Here is a 21,653-nt window from a genome sequence, read left to right as displayed (position 1 = left end):
ACCAGTTTCCTGATTAAACTAGTGGACCTTATTTCCTAGATTGCTGCTATCTTGAGGTTTAATTGTCCAAATCCATAACAGAGAAAGGATATGTGTTTATTCAGAAAATGTACGTTTTTGTATTTGAAAATTCAGCTTACTTGGATTCACCTGATACATTACCTTTTCTGATTTCTATTGTTCGTGTTAGCTAGCCGTTCATTCCATAAATTCTGTCCGAATCTTGAAGGGGCTTAACGAAACCATCATTGGTATCAGCTTGATGTCCACCTAGCCACAGATGTATGCATACCAGTTTAGCTGGAAAATATAGGCCGTGATATGTTGGCCACATTGTCACCATCATTCTGTTGATCGCGGTATAGTGGAATCTCAGCCTCCATGACCTCCTGTTCTTCAAAGGGCTTTTGCGGGAACGATTTACTTTTTTTAAGTAAGTCAAAAGAAAAAAAAATGCACTGCAACGTCAAACAAGTGCAGTGTAGTCATGAGAGGTTGTTTTGAAGCTTGAAAATATTGACCTACAAGTTGATATTTTGTGTCCTTTGGCAACATTCTCGATACTTTTCGATCACATTGGTGTATGAGATAAAAGTCAATTTAAGTAATTTTCATACATAAAATCGGATAATATTATGTATGTGAAATCTCAACTCTAGCTGCTGAAACAAAACAAACTATTATATATGCAATTTTTCGCAAATCTAATGTTTATTCTATCTAAAATGTTAATGTTTCGATTCATATACTTTTCCTGCTCAGGAGCAAAAAAAAAATGCCTATGCCTTTTCCGATTATCAAGAGTTGTTTTGCAAACAATCGCAATTTCATGTAATATGCACTTCGTTTTAAAATGCGGATATTTTGTTTTGACGCATTTCAATCCATTTCGTAACCTCTTGCCTATATTGCAGCAATAAAATTTAAAGAAGTAGAAAGCTTTGTTCTTTATTTTTACAAAATAATTAGATAATAATTTAGATGAAGCTGTTCTAAGTGTTAAGATTTTTTCGAACGCCATAAAGATGTCTAAGCTGACGTCACTACTTCACTTACCTGTCCACTGGCAATCCACCCATGAACAATCAGTTAGATAGCAGTCAATAGTTTCTATTGTGATGGAAATATGTATCGTCCAATTGGAGTAGTGCAAACAGCTAGATGCCATTCACAACCACAAAATTAAGACTATTAATTCATGCTTCTCGAGGATGTAGTTCAGCCTTCTGCCTTGAACTTCTCTATACATTTAATATTAACTATGTAAATCAATTCAATATTTTATGCTGAAGTTAACTACAATTACATACTAAATGAATACTAACAGCGCTACAAACTTGATTCATTGAGAACATTAACATCATGTCTATCAATTTTAATTATGCACTAAAAATAACAAAGAATGGCTATTTTTTTTAAAATTGTTAACATAGTTATTTGAAATCTAAATTTTGTTCTATAATCAGTACTTTCCTTTCTTCTTTATATTTTCACCATACACACAGATCTTTGGGATTTATGTATCAACGAGTTGCAAGTACACTATTAAAAAGCTTAGTGGAAGTGAGAAAGTTAGGTGTTATTTTTGTTAATTTAGAGATCTCTCCCGAAGGGCGAGGGCTGTATTTTATTATTTTTTTTTAACTATGCGTTATTTAGACTTTTAGTTTAAGTTGCTATTAAATTTTTGAGATCTTGGAAGAAAAAAGTACTAAATGACAATATTAAATTGATTTCTGGGTGAAATAAGTTCCAAGTTCCTTTTGCAACAAACAATCTTAAGTAAATTAACTAAAATTTCACTGAGAATTTTTATAATCCCTTCCATTTTACAACAATAAAAATGTCTTTTTCAACGTTCTCAAACCACGGACCACACTATAATAAGTATTTTAATCTAATGAAATCGTTTAGTGAGATGTCACTGTTAGTTTATGTATTGTGTTTTATATTCATCTCAACTAATATGTTTCAAAATCACTCTACCATGAACTTGAAGATAGCGATGAGATGGTGCTAAAGAAATAGGGAAGAAAGAAATTCTGCTTTGTGGCCAATAGTTTTTACAGATACAAAAGTATCCCTCGACTGTTACCTGAAATAGAATCGCGGCGTCGAATGCTTCTGACTTACTGCCAAAATAAAACTTCTCTGAATCAGTCACAAAAAGTTTTGTGGCATTTATTCCATTGAACTGAAGAAAATTGTCTTTAAAATGCCGTTCGTACATCCGACTTTCTAAACGCAACACTTACTTCGAGGAAAGTTTTGCTGTGTTACTTATTCAAACATTGACAGAACTAACAAAATAAAGAAATTATGAAATTTTCAGAGATTTTGAAAATTAAGATAAATTTTTGAAATGTGAATCATGGGAAATCGAGAACAATTTTCAAACAATGGTCTAATGATTGTCCTATTCTTATTTTGAAATTAAAAACTTTCCTTTGCTCTATTTGTTGCCGAAGCCCTAAGTATTACTTATAATAAAAAGTGCTTCTATATAAATTTTGCATGTAATTTTTTGTGTGTTTTGAGGTTGTCCCGCAGTGGACTAATCGTAAAGACATTGTAGTAGCACAACGAATTCAAGCATCACTGGCTGCGGTCAGTAAACGGGTGGGTGACCACTTTGATCAGCCTGCATTGCGACCGCGAGTTTTCGCGGAATCGGTCCTCATTAAACTGTTCTACCGCTCTGTTCTAGTGCTCGATTTCACTCGCAGATTGTCGGTCTACCATAAGTGGGAGAGTCATCCCCTCAAAAGAAGAATGAAATGCTTGTCTTCATCCTCACAGATGTTTCCCAGAATATACCAAATCTCAGCTGGTCGGTATGGATTCCGCAACCGGCTCGTATTGAACACAATGCTCCTCAATGGCAGACGGATCATGGGTTAGTCCCCTTGCCGTCAGGCTAACCGTAGGATGTTTTCGTGGTTCACCTCTCCATATAGCGCAAATGCGAGTTAATCACATCAGAAAGTTCTCCACGAAGGCAAATTTCTGCCACTACTTGATCCAGGAGTTTCCTTGTCTTCTAGATTGGGTTCAAAATGACAACATAAGTAGTCGTAAATCAAAAATTGGTTCAACGTCAGTCATAAAATAAAATACAGCCCACCTCTTGTGTGATATAAATACATAACTACCCTATATTAAGGTTAATTTATTATTACGTTAAATTTCGAGTATGGTAACTATTAATCACCTATTATTTAAAATTGTATCAATTAGTTTAAATAATAAACTATGACTTAAATGATTTACATCCCAACTTTATAATGAATTTGAATGAAGAATTAAACATTTCGTTTTTAATTTTGCCTGAATTTATGAAACATCTTAAGAATCTCCCTTTATTTTTAAAGGTTATTATAATTTTTTTTCCACCTATTACATAATAAGGAGTTTTGGTATTGATATTGAAGAATACTGATCGCGTCTGTTTTGTTATTTCTCACTAGTTTATGTGCTATAAATTTATTTTCTTTTTAATTTTAAAACAATAAAAGTACAACGTAAATTCTTAGATTCATTGGTAATCAAATGAGTTTAACAGGAAAAACTAGATATATTTTTCTAATCATAAGGCAATAATGACTCGCAAATTATAATTTTTGTATATTTTACTTTACTTTTGCTACTGATTCCATTACTTACTATAAAATTTGAAACACATGACAATAAATATAGATTCGTTTTCAAGAGCTATACGAGCATAACTCTATAAATTTCATTTTCTAATAAGATGCTGCTGAAAGTCTTGTACTATACATTAACCCCGGAAAAAAAAGGAATTAAATGGATCGCTTTTTTATAGTATATCTTTTTTTCCCCTTTGCCTTAATGTGAGATATGATTTTCGTGAGGGAGCAGTAATGCCAAAATGTGTGTCTAAACGTCTTTAAATAGTTGAATGAAAGAATTAAATGACGTATCTCTTTAATATACTTCACTTTTCTGCAGTTCGCGTAAACCTAAAAATAAACTGATTATGAAAGAGGAATCTCAGTGTTTGCTACTAAATCTCAGCTCATTCATAAGTGAATTAATGTACGTCTTTTGCAACTTAATCTTTCTTTTTTAATTCCATTAATGAAGAAGAAAAAGAAAACATTCAACTTCTTAGTGCGTGAAGGTTAAAAATTCGTGCCAAATTATCCGCTTGTTATTTGAAAACTGTGAGGCAGGTAAAATAGACTTAAGAATAAACCTCAAACGCCTTACGTTTTAATAAATGAAAAAAAAATTGCTTAATAAGTTGCGTTTAATCTTTTTTACGTAATGAAATGAAACATTTTTTATGGCGTTAATACTAAATAGGTTGCAGATACCTATTAAGATATTATTTATGCATCTTCTGTGTGATAGCTAAAAAATACTAAATCGAATTTGTTTAGGCAAAAAAAAGGTATATTATCCAAAATGTATGTAAGTTATATTAGTTTTTCTTAAAACAAACCTTTCTTTTTGTCTTTCTACTTTGTAATTTCTTTTCTTTTCTTTTAAAATGAGTCTTTATTTATTATTTAAATTCTTTCCAAGATTATGAAGGGATTATTTTTTATTCAGAGTTTTTGAAAATGAAATAGGACTAATTTAAAATAAATTGTTTCTTGAAACAAACGACCCGGCAGTGCTTATCTTTAAGAGTGTTATTTAATAGACTGTATGTGTTGACTAAATATGTAGTTGAAGCATTGATGTTTTATAGAAACTCTGTTGTTTTATATCTTTGTTTCACATGAGCTCAGTTTTTTCTCACGTCTTCTTCGACACCAATTGTGGCACACCGGATTTATTGGCATACTTTTATAAATCCAAACTCTTAAAAGGCTTCTTAATATTTTTCGAAATGCAAGGATCATTACCGTTATAAGATTTTGTCTTTTGTAAATAAAAGTAAAGATTTCAAACATTACGTTTTTTCGCGGTAATAAGTAAAATTCAAACTTTCAATTAAATATTTTATCATTCAAGAAAAAGTGCTGAACGCTTTAATGTAAGTAATGAGATGATCGCGAAAACCTTTTAGTGAATAACGCTTAGGATTTAAATGATTACAGATTCATCATTTATCATCAGGAAGTACTAAGCAAATGTCAGTAGCATCCTTTGTTTCGCTCAACCGTATCTTTTCCTAGAGCGATTGATGAAGATCTTGTAGCTTTTGAGTTGGTTGTTGTTGCCTTGGTGAAGAATCTTTTGTGGTTTTCTGCTTATCACATCCACTTGAATAAAAGCCAGGTTACAAATGATACGACAGTTTTGAGTTGAATCCAAGGTAACTTCTTTTTGTAGATCAAATTCTAATGCCCTTGGAATCTCATGCATAGAAATGCAGGTGCGTCAACGTGAGATCCTGTTCACACTCTGATCCATTTCCGAATGTCTGCCTCATTTGTAAATACGACTTGATAAATGCCTACCTTGAAATACATATAAAAACAATGCTCTTTGGGTTACTGAATGAAGAAGAAGAATTTTCTTGATGTGATACTAACGCTTATAGATTTTGAGAGCTGGCAACACATAGATTTAGAGAAAAAAATTACAATATTTTTAAATACCTCACTCCTAGAAGACCTCACTACAAACCGCACAAAATATTATCAGTTTTAAGTTATGGGCAACATAGTACCACAAATAATACATTTAGATGGTATGGTAAAAATCTGTTATGAAATGAATTTTATTCTATGGACACACTTGTTTCGTCGTTTCCTGGTTCGATATTTATAATGTAAGACCCCCATCACCTATACTTTTTATTTTGTTCAAATATGATAAGTACCTAAACTAAATAGCACGCATCAATTTGATTAGTTAAAGTCAAAGTAACTCTTTTTCTTTCTTCACCATTCGTTCTTGGGATTATATTAAAAGATTCCTTAATTCACGGTGAGGCACCGTTTTCTTCACTCACTTCTGTATATATATCCTATTTATATGTCTCACTTTAATTATAATGCTTCTACTAGCCTTTTGTAATGCACCAGTTTTATTAGATCTAGAACTGTATTTTCAAGTTAATAACAAGTACTAAAATTGTTTCGTTTTCTTAAGTGAGTAAGAATTCATCTTATGCAGATTTCACCAACTTCAAAAGAGCAAGAAATCATGTCTATAAAAATTCTTGATGTACCCAAAAACGACATAAAAATAAGCTTTCTTCATATTAATATTGAACTTCATTGCAGTAAAACTTCTTATCTTTCGATCGGTTTAATAACCGAGTAGGCTTTATAAATAAAGATTATAGAATTATTCTTTATTGTTAAAGTTCTTAAGTTTATGTCAATTGTTAGTTTGCTGGTAAGATGTATGGAAATAAATCATAGCAATATGCATACATTCAATTACTATATACTTCAATTCAATTGCAATATACATATCCATTCAATAGAATCAAAACTAATTGCCAGTTTTATCCGTACTTTTGTTCTTGAAAGTCTGAATTAAAGAGGTCTAAGTAAAGTTAGGTACTACAATTTCTATTTAATAGTTAACCAACTAATCAGCAGTATAATTCCTGCAACTTTTTTTATAATTAAAAATTTTTTTATGCACATTCCAATTGCAAAATTGTAGCGTTATAGTAAATACACTAGTTCTTCATTCCTTATAAGAAGTCACATTATACTATATTTATATTTATAAGATTGTTGGAAGCAAATTTATCTCTATGCATCGTAAAAATCAAATCCTCAAACTTTCTATAGATTAATACTAGTTCACTTTGATAGGATTAATTACTTACTGCATACAGAAAGTCGAGAAAAGGTGCCATTTCTAGAATAAAAATTAAGAGCAAAAGGAATCGAAGAATTTTCCTCATTAAAACTATTAGGTGGTTACATACAAAGCATAGGGAAATGTTTGGAACACTTTATTCAGTCATTTAAGTCAACAATGCATTTTATGTGGTAGAAACAATTGTCAAGTTTTGCCATGTTTATTTTTACACATCCTCCTATTTCTCGAATCAGTGCTAATGGAAGAAAGAGTGAAATGCGTAAACAGACTGTAAATTTTCATCTCGAATAAACAAAAGCTGAAAAAGACAGTCACAATGTTTATGGTTAACACGTTCAGGGAGTGTTAAAAATTCAAAGATGTGCCAGATTTATTTTCGCTGTTTGACTAATCTCTCATTACTGTGTGTTAATGTTTTGGATGAAAGAGTACTTAAGGAGCTCTATAACTTTGAATAGCATCTATCGAAAGTGTTTGCAAAACTATTAATTAATCCTTTTTGTAATTTTTTTCATTTTTCACCCCATCCATAGAAGCACTAATTTTTGTTTATACATTAACCGTCGTTGCGATTCCCCACTGAGTAAATTTTTCTATTGGTTGTCTGCATATCCTGGTGTCGACTTTACAAATGCCCTAAATTTAACGAAAATCAGGGGGTCTACTTATTTACCGGTTACGGAGATTCTTGATCAAGAAATATCTATATATTATAAATAATGAGATAAATATGATAAACTCTGTATAAATTTACCCCTTTCAAAAATCTTTTTAAATACTTTATTTTCAAATAATATACCGATATATTCAATTTCTTCTCTTAACTTATTTTCTTCAAATGTTTTTTAGAAACAGTTTACTGAATTACGTTTAGACAAAAAAATTAAGAGTAAGAAAAATTGCGATAATTTATTAGAGTACTTCAAAAACTAAACCATAATGAAAACTTTTAAAAACATGCCGTAAAGCTACAATTTAAAAGTTAACGTAAAGCTAAACATCATCTGTGTCGAAATCAATAAGGTTAGTAGTATCGTCATACGGATCCCACTTTGCTATGGGACTTCATCCTGATCTGTTTAATTCCATAAAAAAAGTCTCCAAAGAATTCGAAATTTCACTCTTTTTCAAAGAATTTATTTACAATAACATTTTTAAATCCACATTTTGCCACGCGTCATTTAAACACTAAAGGAGCATCGCGTCTTTATGGGAGGGGAAATGTATCATATTCAAAGAGATCAATGCGAAACATTTTAAACTTTAAAAAAAAAAAATTCTAGTCTTAGGAATTCTTTTTTTTTATGCTTCTTTAATTTTAGAAGTGTTTATATTTGGTTTTTCAGCTGTCGAATTAACTCGCTATACCAGAAGCTTGCTATCTCGTTATCAAAAATGGGAAATCTACTTATACAAAGAATCCGAGATATGCAGTATCACAATTTTCATGAAATATTTTTAAAAAAAATCTGTATATTGGTACAGTCAAGTTACAAATATAATAGAACGATGAAAATGTAATTTTTTTTATAAAATCTCTTAGCCTTTCATTTTTCGTTTAAATTTAATTTCGCCAAACTGTTTTTCGCAAGCATTCTTGAATTAAAATTAGATCGAAATTTATTAAGGACGTTTTCTTAGAATTCGTTTTCTTTGCCAGATACATTTTTAAATTTCGTTAATTAGTTCACGGAGGAGAATGAATGGGACAGAACGCTATTTCCATATTAACTGAACCTTGATCTATTTTAATTTCGGTAAATACTGCGCCATTAAAATTTGGCTAAAGTATATTTAATTCTTTAGGCATTTTGTGATCAGGTTATAACTTTTTTCGCGAGTTGTTAAACTTTATGAACCATTCTCTCATCATTCAACATTAAAATTCCTTTCAGTATCTTAACCTATATTTTGATAACTCCCCAACTACTAACGATATTACTGTGTTCCTCTTTATGATGAGAAGTCATTGGCCCTCTATGTAGCGTTATTCATAAGACAGTGGCCCATTTCACTTCACTTTATTGCTATTCGCACAATGTCGACTCGACAAAAGTTTCGTTTTGTTAAGGTGGCGGCGGAGCCTACAGAAAAACGCCGTTATGGGCTAAATATAGAATATTCCTCCATCTAGATGCCATAAATCAATTAGTTTTCTTTTTCGTTTCTTTTATTTTTTTACGTACCCTGACAGCCGAAAGTGTCACATTAAAGCACTCGGAAATAAACTGAAGAAAATATTTTGAGAATTAGTCATTGTCGTTTTTAAAAGTCAAATAAAACAAAAATAAGAACGATATTTGAGCTTTGTTTCACGGATAAGACCATTGTGAGAGGTGAGTATTCTCCATACTGAACGTGACGCATCTCTTAAGTTTATTTTGGAAAGTGTTGATTTTTTTCTAGTTCAACTACATAAAATAAATAATAATACTAAAAAAAAAATCTCGGAATGCAAACATTGCAAAATCACTTAGCATTTGTTGATGGGAGGTTATCAACACATGCCTTAAATAACGATAACGGTGGGAACAATATTTTAGACATAAAAATCTGAGTCCCAGACGGTGTCTGTTGTATGTTTCTGGCAAAGAAGGTATGGTCTCACGCATTTTTAGTCTCAAGAATTTCTGCATTTTGCTCACGAAATCGGAAGATAGACTAGTCAAGAATGCAAAAGAAAAAAGAAAGAAAGAAAAAGAATAAAAATTGTATATATACATAATTTGTTTTTTAAGCGTTAAGAAAGAAGTTTCGATTTTTAATTATTTGACTATCGCTAAACACTGCGTGTATTGCGAGTCCGAAAACTGCTTAAGCTCAAACACTTTAAGCTAAACAATTTATTGCAGTTCATCATAGAAAGACATTAGCACATTATCTATTCTTTTTTATGCTTTTTTTTTGGATCATGTGCCATTTTTAAACCCTACATTTAATTCATAAATAGTTTTTTTTGTGAAGAGTTTCGAAATATTTTCTGTTCACATAGGGACTATTAGACATTTAGTAACTTACTTATTTTAATATATACGACTTTAGTGCTCAGCAGGACATAGTATAGGGGTAATCTTCGTGAGGTTGAGATTTAATCTCCTAAATTTCTGAAAACCAATAATTATATGAAATCATTAGTAAATGACTCTTAAATATACAAAGACAATTATGTAGTAAATTTTTAATTTAGGATTCTTGATTTTAACCAATTGCTCGCGATAATTTCCTAGATTTTCGTTCTATTTACTTAAAAATGCAACAGCATGTATTGGGATAGTTTCTCTTGCTCTCTCTCTCTCTCTCTCTCTCTCTCTCTATATATTCTCGAATAAACAANTGTTATGAGTTTACTACTTTTGGAAGACGTTCTTAAAAATGCTTATATCGGAATTATCAATCGTCTCAAGTTCACGAAAATTTTATTTATCAAGAATTAGGCTGTTTGAAGGAACAAAACTTTTTTTTTGACAAAAACTGTGTTCTTGCGACTTACTAAGAATATATCTGAATAAAAAAATATCTTTAAGATATAAATATCCTATGATTCGCAATATGTTATTTTGGATTAAAATTCGTGGTAATCTTGAATCCATTTTTACTGTCTTTCTATCTTTATATTTGGAAAAGTTTTATTTTCTTCTCATTGAAATGAGTGTTATTTAGGAATGAGATAGTGAATTTATGACATTCTTTCAGGCTGTTACTGAAGAGGTTCAAAGAAAGAGTGTTACTAAAACACGCACAACTCAATCTCGAACCACTCAGTTTAGAAGCGTCGAGTTACATAGCATAGTTCTTCCTGGCACAGGCCAAATAACTGGTAACAAAATTTTCTCTTATGCTTTGCAAAACATTCCTTACATTTTGTTTTTTATTTTAAAAAAACTTGAATTAATAAATATGGTTTTGTCTCAGCTGATATCAAAATGCCATCAGGAAAATTCGATAAGCCGGTTGTCATAGACAACCAAGATGGGACCATTTCTATTAAGTACGATCCAAGGGAAGAAGGTTTACATGAGTTGCATGTGAAATACAATCAAGAACATATACCAGGTAAATAATTCATGGTTCCTGATAAAATAGAATGATATGTTTAATGAATGTGCATTTATTTATTTATTTATTTTACAGGCAGTCCATTCAAAATTTATGTGGATTCAATTACAAGTGGTTTTGTGACTGCACATGGTCCAGGTTTGAGCAGAGGCATTGCTGGTGAACCTGCTAATTTTACAATTTATACAAAGGATGCGGGAGCAGGTATATTATTTATAAAATTAATTTTTAGTATTGAATTTTTTTCAATTAAGGATTGGTGATATGTAATATAGTGGGAATTTTAAAATATAAATAAAATGTGAATTTTTTTTAAGGGCAAATATATTTTTAGTTTCAGTTTTGTTATTCTCAAATCATTTCTTTCTTTATTTCTTCTGTGGAACAAAGTATAGTTTTAAAATTAAATATTTATTTGTTTACCAGTGACTTACAATTTACATTGCATCTTAGCTTTTACTTTATTTATGTTGATATGTTTATGATACATAAAAATGTAAAAATATTTTTTTTATAAAGAATGTATGTAAAAGTTATTTTTTTATTTTATTTTGTCCAAATAAGGGTTAATATTTGGATTAAAAATGTTTCTAACTAATTTGAGACAAATTTCAGTGTTATTTTTTTAAAGTAAATTTTTATTAACTTGAAACCACTTTTCATTCTATTATATCGAATTTATCTGTATAACATTGTTATATGCTTGTTTCCTTCATAATTTTCTAATAATATGTTAATAAAAAAACTAACCTTGAAATCATAAAAATAATCCCGTCATCTTTTACTGAACTCTGAAAGTCTTTTAAATTGCTAGAAAATACTTAGGCAAAATCTCAAAACTGTCGTATATTTTTTTATATACATTGTTTTTATTCGCATACCAAATAAGTAAAGAAATTAAGTGGGTGATAATTAATCAGTAATTAATTAAATTAGTTATCACGCACATTATTTCAAATAATAAATATCTCTGATCGATAAATTCATTTAATTAAAGTTTTTGACAAAGAGCTAAGCTGTAATCTCGCTTTTTAATTTGAAATGGTGAATTTCACGTAAACCTATATTTTAGGTGGACTTGATGTTGCAGTCCAGGGACCTTCTCAAGCGGAAATAACGTGCCACGATAACAAAGACGGAACAGTTGCTGTTAATTACTTGCCTGCAGCTCCTGGAGAATATAAGATTTCTGTCAAATTTGCTGGCAAGCACATTGCAGGAAGTCCTTTTACAGCAAAAATTACAGGTTTGATAATTTTTTACTAAATTTTGGTTGCGAAATTTAGATTTCAAATTCTAATAAAATCTTAGGAATATAGTATTTATTGAAAAGAAATGCAGTTTTCAAAGCTTTTAAAGTTTTTTTTTATTCCTTAGAATGATGCAATGTAAGATTTCTTATTGACTTTTGATGTAACAGTAAATTTTTTGAATCAGAATGCAATAAATTAAGTTTCTGCATTGTGACCTAAAACATGACTGAGAAACGTTTTTAACTATTGATCGAAATATAATTTGGTATTGGCATTAAACATAATTTTGTATATGTACCTAACCTAATTAGATTTTAATTTGGTAATGTAATATTTCAATGCATTGAACGTTTACTATGAATTAACCTTATTAACTATAAATGCGAATGTTTTTTAGGTGAAGGCCGAAAAAGAAATCAAATATCAGTGGGTCACTCTAGCGAAGTTTCACTGAAAGTACAAGAAAAAGATGCCAGAAATCTGAATGCTAGTATTGTCTCTCCATCAGGTCTAGAGGAACCCTGTTTTCTGAAAACATTGCCAAATGGTCATTTAGGTAATATTCTGGACAACAATCTCTTAATACTGTTCAGTAGCATTCACTCAATTAATTAAATTTTCTTTGTCGAATGGCAGGAATTTCTTTCACTCCCCGTGAAGCCGGACCGCACATGGTTAACGTTAAGCGACAGGGCAATCATATTCAAGGAAGTCCGTTCCAAATCAATGTGTTAGATCAAGAGATTGGCGATGCCACTAAGGTGAAGGTCATCGGCAATGCTATCAAGGAAGGAAAGACTCATGTTGAAAATCAGTTCACAATTGATACAAAGGAAGCCGGTATGATTCCATACTCTCGTGTGATTCATTTTAAATTTCTAAAATGTTTTTCTAGATAAAGAAAAGAGCAGTTTTGTTTTGTATCAACAATATTTGTTAACTAAATGAAAATCATTTTTTTTTGTAACAATCGAGTTCAACTTTATATTGAAATATAATAGCTTCTTATGTTATATTTAAGCTTAGGGTGTTTAGTAGGTATATCTGGATGATTTACAATCTATTAATAAAACTTTATTATCAATGCCCATCATCTATTTATCAATTGACGAATAATAATATAATGTCATAAGTTTCAATTTTAAAATTATAATTCTTACAAATATGAATATAGAGATGCAAAAACTATTTACTTATTAAACTATAAATAAGAATAGAGTTACAATTTCTTTTGGAAAGCAATGTTATGGAATTATTTTAATAGTGTTGTATTGCCACACTATGAAAAGGATTTCACCGCAAATTATTTATTACAATTAAACGAATTTTTTTTTGGACAATTATTTTGAAAAATATTTTTTTTTTCATTTAAAATGTATTTCAACGGTTATGCGTTTATTATTCTTAAAATGATATATGTCACTAGCAAATATGCATAAGTAATTTTTTATTGTGATTTTTAATGCAGGTTTTGGAGGCCTTAGTCTTTCTGTTGAAGGACCCAGTAAAGCTGAAATTAACTGCAAAGATAATGAAAATGGCACATTGACTGTAGGCTATAAGCCCACTGAGCCAGGATATTATATTGTAAATCTGAAGTTTGCTGATCATCACGTACCAGGTAAGCAAAAATTAAAAAATTAAAAATGAATAATAAAATAAAGTATTATAAAAATGAAATTGCTTCCATTGTTTTTTGACAGGAAGTCCTTTTACTGTGAAAGTATTAGGTGAAGGATCTAATATTCAGAGAGAATTTATTAAAAAGCAACGAGAATCTGCACCAGTTGTTGATGTTGGCAATGAATGTAAACTTACTTTCAGGCTTCCCGGTATGTTTACCATTGTTTTATTCAAGATGCCCGCTTTTCTATACACTGTTTGATAATTTATGAATGTTAAAAATAAAAATTATGTTACTGTATGGTGCATTCTCTTCTCCTAGGATCTAGTGCATTTGATATGTCTGCCAAAGTCACATCACCATCTGGTGTCACCGAAGATGCCAGCATCGCTGACTGTGATGAGTGTAGTTACAATGTTCATTTTGTTCCGAAGGAGACGGGTGTGCATACAGTCAGTGTACGATGCAAAGATCTCCACATTCCTGGATCACCATTTCAATTCACTGTTGGCCCTTTCAGAGACCATGGCTCCCATAAAGTTCATGCTGGAGGACCTGGCTTATACAGAGGAACTGTTAGCGAGATATGTGAGTCTCTATCACTTGATTTCATCATTAAAGAGCTAAAAACGCTAATCACGCTTAGGTTAGAAAGTGTGGGAGTTCATATATTAATTTTTACTTCTTCTAAATTTTATTACTGGCTAAATCACATTTACATTATTCTCACTTTAAAATTATTTTTCATAATTTAAAACCTTCTGAAAATTTTCACTTTCCACTTTAAAGAATTTACCATTAAGGCCTTCATTGTAATAAGCCGACTCTTTCTTTGTTCATTTTGAAATACAGATCTTGTCTTAAGAATGTTTTTCCTTTTTTGTGTGATTTGTAGTGTTCCTGCTTAGCTGTGAAAAATAAGCTGGAAGTTTTAAAATGGAAATGAACGTGGAAGGGACTCTATTTTCAAATAAATGGAGTTGATTCACTATTTGAATGAGATCTTTATTTGATCCTATCTCATTATGGATGAAGCATTCAAGCAGGAATGATCGTAGCTTAAAAGTTATGCTTTATAATGAGATTTTAAAGCTAAAATAAATTTCGAAGATTTTTGAAGTGAAACTTCTAATGCGACTTCCAACAAGTTTGTGTTAAACGTTTAACGCTACCATGGCAACGAACGGCCCGTGATCCTTGTAGGAGATTTTAATGTGAATTTCTCGTTACCTGAATCTGAAACATTATTAACCTTCCTCAAAGACAAATTTGGATTGGAAGTAATAAATGTTAGGAATGATCCAACAACCAAAGGGGGAACTACCATTGATGCAGTTTTTGCAAGAAATATTGAAAAAATAGAACTCAAACATTTCGTATCTTACTTTAGTTATCATAATCCCATTGTAAATGTTATAGATTTGGATATTTCTCCACTCGAAAATGATAATTAAAAGATGCGATCAATTGTGAATTGTAAGCAATGTTAATAAAGTTTGTCTTAAAGAAACAATATGATTTCACTAAAAATCAATTTCTACCCCTTCCTATTTTCATTTACACATTACGAAGTTTCACTTCTTCCGCGCGGAGGGACTCCACGCACTATTTTTTTTATATGACCCTTTAGTGTTTTAAATAATTCTTCTATTTGAACTGGTTATTTTAATGATATAGTTTGCTTGCAAAAATTAGAAATCCAATTTTATTATTGTTTTATTTATTTGCTGCTATTGCTATTTAAAAATATATAGTTTCAGATCCAAATGGATGCATGCAATTTTAAATTTATTGAAAAAGCATTTTATTTATCCTTTTTGAATAATATACCCGTAATATATATGAATTATTTTGAAGACTTTATTTTGAAATGGTGTCTAATGTTCCATCTATTAAAAGATTAAATATTCAAAACATACTCTCGCTTAAAGATCTCAATTATTAGCAATTACTACAGATATTTAAAAAAAAGTATTGTTTTGTTGATTTATTTTTTATTTATAGTAAGATTAAAGGATGTTTGTTCAAAATGATTTATATTTAGAAAATAAAATATTTCTTTAAAGTTCACTTAAATCATTAAAATGAATTGTACTTAAAGATATTGTCATTGAATATTTAAGGTGAGTTTAATGTTTGGACGAGAGAAGCTGGTGCAGGAAGTCTTGCTATATCGGTGGAAGGTCCATCAAAAGCTGACATTGACTTCAAAGACTCTAAAGATGGTTCGTGTTACGTGAAGTATAAGGTGACTGAGCCAGGTATGAATTCAAAACAAACCTTATCTATATACAGAGAGAGAGTTATTTCTGTAGTTAATTCCAATATTGTCTTCTCAATTAAAAGGTGACTATAGAGTGGGTATCAAGTTCAATGAACAGCACATCCCGGACAGTCCCTACCACGTGTACATGTTGCCTTCAACGGGTGACACCTCAAAGATTGAACTGGCTCATATTCCAGAGAGTTTTAATCAAATTAACAAACCTGTAGCCATTGCCATTCTCATGAATGGAGCCAAAGGAAATTTAGATGGAAAAGTCATCTCACCCTCTGGAACAGAAGATGATTGCTTTATTACTCCTTTAGATGCTGGTAAGGATTCATTCATTTATTTCCAATCTAATGCATAATAGTGTTTCCTTTTCATGGGATGATTCCGAAATATCTTTTAAATATCTTACATCACCAAATACTGTCAACATTGTGAATGTTTGGAATATCATAACGTTTCTCTCACAATGTCGACAGACATTCCGCATGGTGAAAATTGAAAAAAGAGTTCTGTTATATATTTTTTATTTGTATCAGCAAATCATTTAACATACACCGATGGTACGGATGTAAGTGAAAAAGATTGATAATGACACACTCTCAAAGCATGCTGAATGTTGATATTTGTTGATGTTAGTGAAAAATATTTCTGACATACATATAGAATTGTTGACATTTAACAGATTTTTAACTTTTACACTAGTAAAATATTAGAGTTCTGTGAGCAGGTGGAGTATCCAGGAAAGCGTGCATTTTTCATAAAATTTAAAAATAATAAAAAAGTATTTATATTTTATTAATTTATAGTTCTTCTGACTACTTTACGAATAATAGTCTGATTTATATAATTATTCATACTCTGTTTCTTGTTTAATACTCTATTAATTCTTGATAAGCCTCTCATGATTATCACTCGATACATTCTATATTATATTTTTCCTGAATATATTAAATTATCACAAGAAGTCGATCCAATATTTGTTTCGAGTAGATCTGAGTAAGTATGAATTATTTTTTCTTTTAGTTGAATCATGCATATTAGTCGGAAATACTTAAAATATTATATTTTGTTCAGTGTTGCTATGGTATTTTTACAAAGATTGATGGCTATTGAAAATTGTTATTAAGGGAAGCGACCTAGTTTCCTGGTAATTCAAAATTGAGTTTATTAAAAACAAATTTTAAAAATGGTGAAATGTGAAGAGAGTTATTTTTATGACAATTCTAATTGATGTCTAATTACCCTTATGTAGATCAATGGGCATTAAGGTTTGTACCACGTGAAAATGGTGTGCACCTCATTCACATACGTTGTTCTGGTGTTCATATTCCACAAAGTCCTCTCCGTCTACTCATCGGCAAGGATGATTCAGATCCAGCAGCTGTTCAAGCTTACGGTCCTGGTTTGAAAGAAACTAAATCTGGTAATTTAATTTCTTTTTATGAATTACGAATGAATGATGACATCGTTTATTGAAATATTATTTTACTTACAGGCACCAAAACAGATTTCATTGTTGATACATGCAGTGCTGGTACTGGAACTTTATCTGTTACTATCGATGGACCCTCTAAAGTATCTATGGATTGCACTGAAGTTGAAGAAGGTTATAAAGTACGTTATACACCATTAGCCCCAGGAGATTATTTCATTACAGTAAAATACAATGGATATCACATTGGTGGAAGCCCATTTAAAGTTCCATGCACGGGTAAATAGTTTTTAGAACAATTCTTGTGTATTCTTTGTTATATTCATAGCTATAGCTTGATTAAAACTTATGATTTAATAAACATGGCTATTTACCAGTCATTCCTTTTAATGATTATTATTTTATTTTAATAATTTGTAAAAAATAGTCATTAAATTTAGGTAGTCATTTTTGATTCACTTATTTTTGATTATATAGTTTTGATACAACTCAACACTTAGTCGTTTGGAATGCATATACATCATCTTTTTATTCTATTTTTTAATGTTTTGGAAAATTAAAGAAATATTTTGAACAAAAGAAAGTTTCAAAGTAATGGATGACACTATTTTTATAGTCCCTCATTTCTCCTTAAAAATAGTAAACATGTATTGCTCTAAAAAATATCTTGATTTTTTGTAAAATATTTTTATTTTGAACTACTACGAAGCCTGCATGATTCGGAGATCTTGCTGTTAAAGTTCCAGACATCCATGGAGAAAAGTGATAAAGCAGTGCGATAGGATGTTAAAAAATGCATTGAGTTTTTTAAAAAGTTTTATGTATTAACTATGCATTTATAACTTCTAATATTTTGCCAGCTATCTTTATATTAAAACTTTGTGATTCAGAATGAACCCAATGAGCATCTATAATTCTGCTCATTCAACCCGTTCTATAACTTTTAGTAGATTTAAATTTGAAATAGTTATAACAAAAATCGCATCAACACCCAATAAAAATTTAGCACTATTTATAGGGATCAAAAACAGCATATCTTCATTTTTATAAATCTCGAATTTAAAATATATTGTACTATCTATGAACAAAGAACTATTTTATAAGGTAATATGATGTTTTCCTCTACTTTATGACGAAATTCCGACGTTTTTATTTTAGGTAGTGCTGTGACAGATATCGGAACTAAGGAACAATCTCAGGTTGTTGTTGAGACAAGTGCAAAACAAGCAAAGCAGAAAGCTGATCACTTACCCAAGTTTAGGTCCGATGCTACAAAAGTAACGAGTAAAGGAATGGGTCTAAAACGAGCTCATTTGCATAGGTCTAATCAATTCACCGTCAATTGCACAGATGCAGGTAAATTTAGAGTTCCTATTTTTTAATACCGGATTAAAAATAGAATTCGTAAAATGACGTGTGTAGATATTTCATAACGTACGAAATCTGTTCGCTTGAAATATCTGCTTGGTTACGATGAGGATGCTTGCTATAATTATTTCACATGTAATAGCCTTGAAATTGAAATATTTCAAGTGGACAGTTGTCGTAACTGTGACTACTACATACTTAATGTCACAGTTATGCTTCTATGTAAAAAAGACCATAAATGAAAACGAAATTTTATGAAACGTTATGAATTATAATATCGTTGAATTCAAACATGTTGTTTAACAGTTATGTGTGAGTTATGCTTCTATGTAAAAAAGACCATAAATGAAAAAGAAATTTTATTAAACATTATGAATTATAATATCGTTGAATTCAAACATGCTGTTTTAAAAAATATTGAATTTTTATTGATCAGTAAAAAGAGTGATATAAATGTAAAATTAGATTCATGTCTGATATGGAATGAAGGCAGTTCTAGTGTTGTAGTTTTGGTGTTCATGGGTGTGCATACACATTTCATTAGGATGGGCTGCTACATTAGCTATTTTCAATTTCATTAAAACGTCTTAAACACACAAATAAGGGAAGAAAATGTGTGAATGAAGCAGAAATGGTTATATAAACAAGAACATTCTTCAGTGTCTAAAACACCAAATGATGGTAGAGATGTGGAGAGACGTGCAAAGTGGTTTAACCAATAGCGGCGAAGGAAAAAGTTTGTACAACATCGTGATAAAAAGGTGGAGATAAAAAACAGAACAGATGTGAGGGGATTTGAACTTACGCCAGTTCTTAGCTCTCTTTTTTCTTATTATCTTGTTTAAACTTGTTCCTCAATCTCTATAACCACTTTGTGTTTGTCTCTTGACTTCTCTACCATCATTTGGTGTTGAGACACTGTGGAAGGTTCTTGCTTATCGAACCGAAACTATAGTATGACCATGTCTGTGCTTTAGTCTATCGAAACTATCCTTTTAGGATACATTAAAATATAATTGAAATCGCAATTTTTATTTCAGTACATACACCATTATCTAACATTTAGGTTTAGTGCATTTCAGTAAACCAGACCCATTATATATCATTCTAATGTATTTGTTAATTAACTTATCATGGAAAAAAAATATATTTTCACTTTATTTTCGTAGAAATTGATATAAGATTTAAAAACATAAAATAATGTGATCTTTGATTATTTACAGGAAATAACTTATTCTTCTGTTCTGTGTATGGCCCCAAAGGTCCATGTGAGGAGGTATTTGTTAAAGCTATCGGAAAAAATATGTATCAAGTTAATTACACAGTGAAAGAAAAGGGAGACCACGTAGTTGCTGTCAAATGGGGTGATGACCATATCCCCGGTAGTCCATTCAAAGTAGAAGTCTCTTAACTTTTTTTTAAAGGAAACAAAAACTGCTTGAAGTTCTCGGTTGTTGTCGTGAAAATATGTTTTTATATTCATGTTGCCAAATGTTTTGTTGTTTCGCTTCTCCTCTCCCTACATAGTCTGTTTTCTCGATGCAGATCATGTGAAACTACTCGTGATTTGTTTAGTATACCCACTTCGTGTCGTTTTATTGTTCTTTTTAATTTATCCAACGTGAAAACATTAAGTGCCTCGCTACACATGAAATTTTGTGTCGAACGGAAACTTACTTTAAAGGAATATTATATATTTTGATGTTATGTTGTTTGCAAAGTTTATGGATAATTTATATTTATTAAGACTTTTAAATGAATTTCAAAAATTTCATCCACTATTCGATTCATAATTTATGAGCTCAGAAATCTCTCAGCATTGCAATTTCTGTTTAAGCTGATCTCATTCTAAAGAAAAATGTGTACTTAATCTCTCATTTTAAAAATATTTAATTTTTAGAATTTAGGATGTTTATACTGTGGCATTTTATAAATTTATTTTAAGATAAAAAAGATTTAGTGTTTTCTGATGAAACTATTGATAATGTATTTGAGATTTTGAATTTTTTTTAAAAAGAAAACAATTTTATTTTGCTTGTTTATTGCAATTTTATTCTTTAAAGATCAAATAAATTTTGTTCCTTCCATTGTATGTGTCAGTTACTCTCCAATTTTAAAAATTTTTTCTTTTTTTTTTGATAGGCACAGAATGGCAAAAGAATGCTTTTATCCAATTTCTACCTGAAATAGTAGAAAAAAGTTTCATAAACATATTATAAGTTAATGTCTACTTTCTGATAGTTAATAAGCGTTTTTTTTTTTCACCAGAAAATCAAAAACTCAACATTATCGATGCCGAAACATAAGTGCGATTAAAAAGCAGACGCAGCTCAGAATGTGTATTTAAGTAAAGGGATATGGATCAAAATGCGTGTTTAAGGAAATTAGCTTAGCATTTGACTTAGATAAAACAATTTTTATAATAGAAGTTTGAAAAACTCTCTCTATCTCTTTTCCTTCTTTCTTTATTTTATGGAGAATAAACTGATGGATAAAAATTAATCCATCTTTTAAAACACGCTTTTTGAGCTGCAATTAAAGAATAAAAATAGAAAGTTCCCCGACGTAGTATTGCAGTGGTTTGTGAACAGTTGTTTAAGATTCAACATTTATGCTTTAAGGAGTGAGCTACTGACAACAATCTAGAGATGAACCAAAAGTGTCTCATTCAGCGTCCTTCACAACAGTAGAATGGTTAATGATGACGAAGAAGGCTGTCTCCAGTATTGCAACTGGACGTCCACTAAGTGGCTTTTTCTGATGAATCAGGTTTAGACACGTGGGAGTATACGGAGTGAAACGTTTGAAAGCCCTTTCAAAATTGCCGAAAAGGGACAAAGCTGCAGGAGGGAGCATTGTGGTCTAGGAAATGTTTTTGTGGCGTTC

General features: G+C 30.6%; 1 protein-coding gene across 2 annotated transcripts in view; it reads left to right on the top strand.

Moving 5' to 3' along the window:
• LOC107438849 (filamin-A) overlaps window positions 1-20,854 on the top strand; it is a 116,952-nt gene extending 96,098 nt beyond the window's left edge. For both annotated transcript variants that reach the window (XM_071180270.1, XM_016051240.3), the window contains exons 25-39: window positions 10,453-10,576; window positions 10,672-10,812; window positions 10,891-11,019; window positions 11,888-12,061; window positions 12,466-12,624; window positions 12,705-12,908; window positions 13,537-13,689; window positions 13,772-13,900; window positions 14,014-14,280; window positions 15,816-15,953; window positions 16,039-16,287; window positions 17,220-17,390; window positions 17,463-17,678; window positions 18,558-18,755; window positions 19,991-20,854. In XM_071180270.1, coding sequence (XP_071036371.1) covers window positions 10,453-10,576; window positions 10,672-10,812; window positions 10,891-11,019; window positions 11,888-12,061; window positions 12,466-12,624; window positions 12,705-12,908; window positions 13,537-13,689; window positions 13,772-13,900; window positions 14,014-14,280; window positions 15,816-15,953; window positions 16,039-16,287; window positions 17,220-17,390; window positions 17,463-17,678; window positions 18,558-18,755; window positions 19,991-20,178 — 2,640 coding nt within the window. In that variant the 3' untranslated portion in view covers window positions 20,179-20,854. The remainder of the gene's footprint in view (window positions 1-10,452; window positions 10,577-10,671; window positions 10,813-10,890; window positions 11,020-11,887; window positions 12,062-12,465; window positions 12,625-12,704; window positions 12,909-13,536; window positions 13,690-13,771; window positions 13,901-14,013; window positions 14,281-15,815; window positions 15,954-16,038; window positions 16,288-17,219; window positions 17,391-17,462; window positions 17,679-18,557; window positions 18,756-19,990) is intronic.
• The last annotated feature ends 799 nt before the right edge of the window (window positions 20,855-21,653 follow it).

This window comes from Parasteatoda tepidariorum, chromosome 4 (genome assembly GCF_043381705.1).
Source record: "Parasteatoda tepidariorum isolate YZ-2023 chromosome 4, CAS_Ptep_4.0, whole genome shotgun sequence".
NCBI lineage: Eukaryota > Metazoa > Arthropoda > Arachnida > Araneae > Theridiidae > Parasteatoda > Parasteatoda tepidariorum.
The sequence above is the reverse complement of the archived record's forward strand: the minus strand, read 5'-3'. Positions and strand labels throughout refer to the sequence as shown.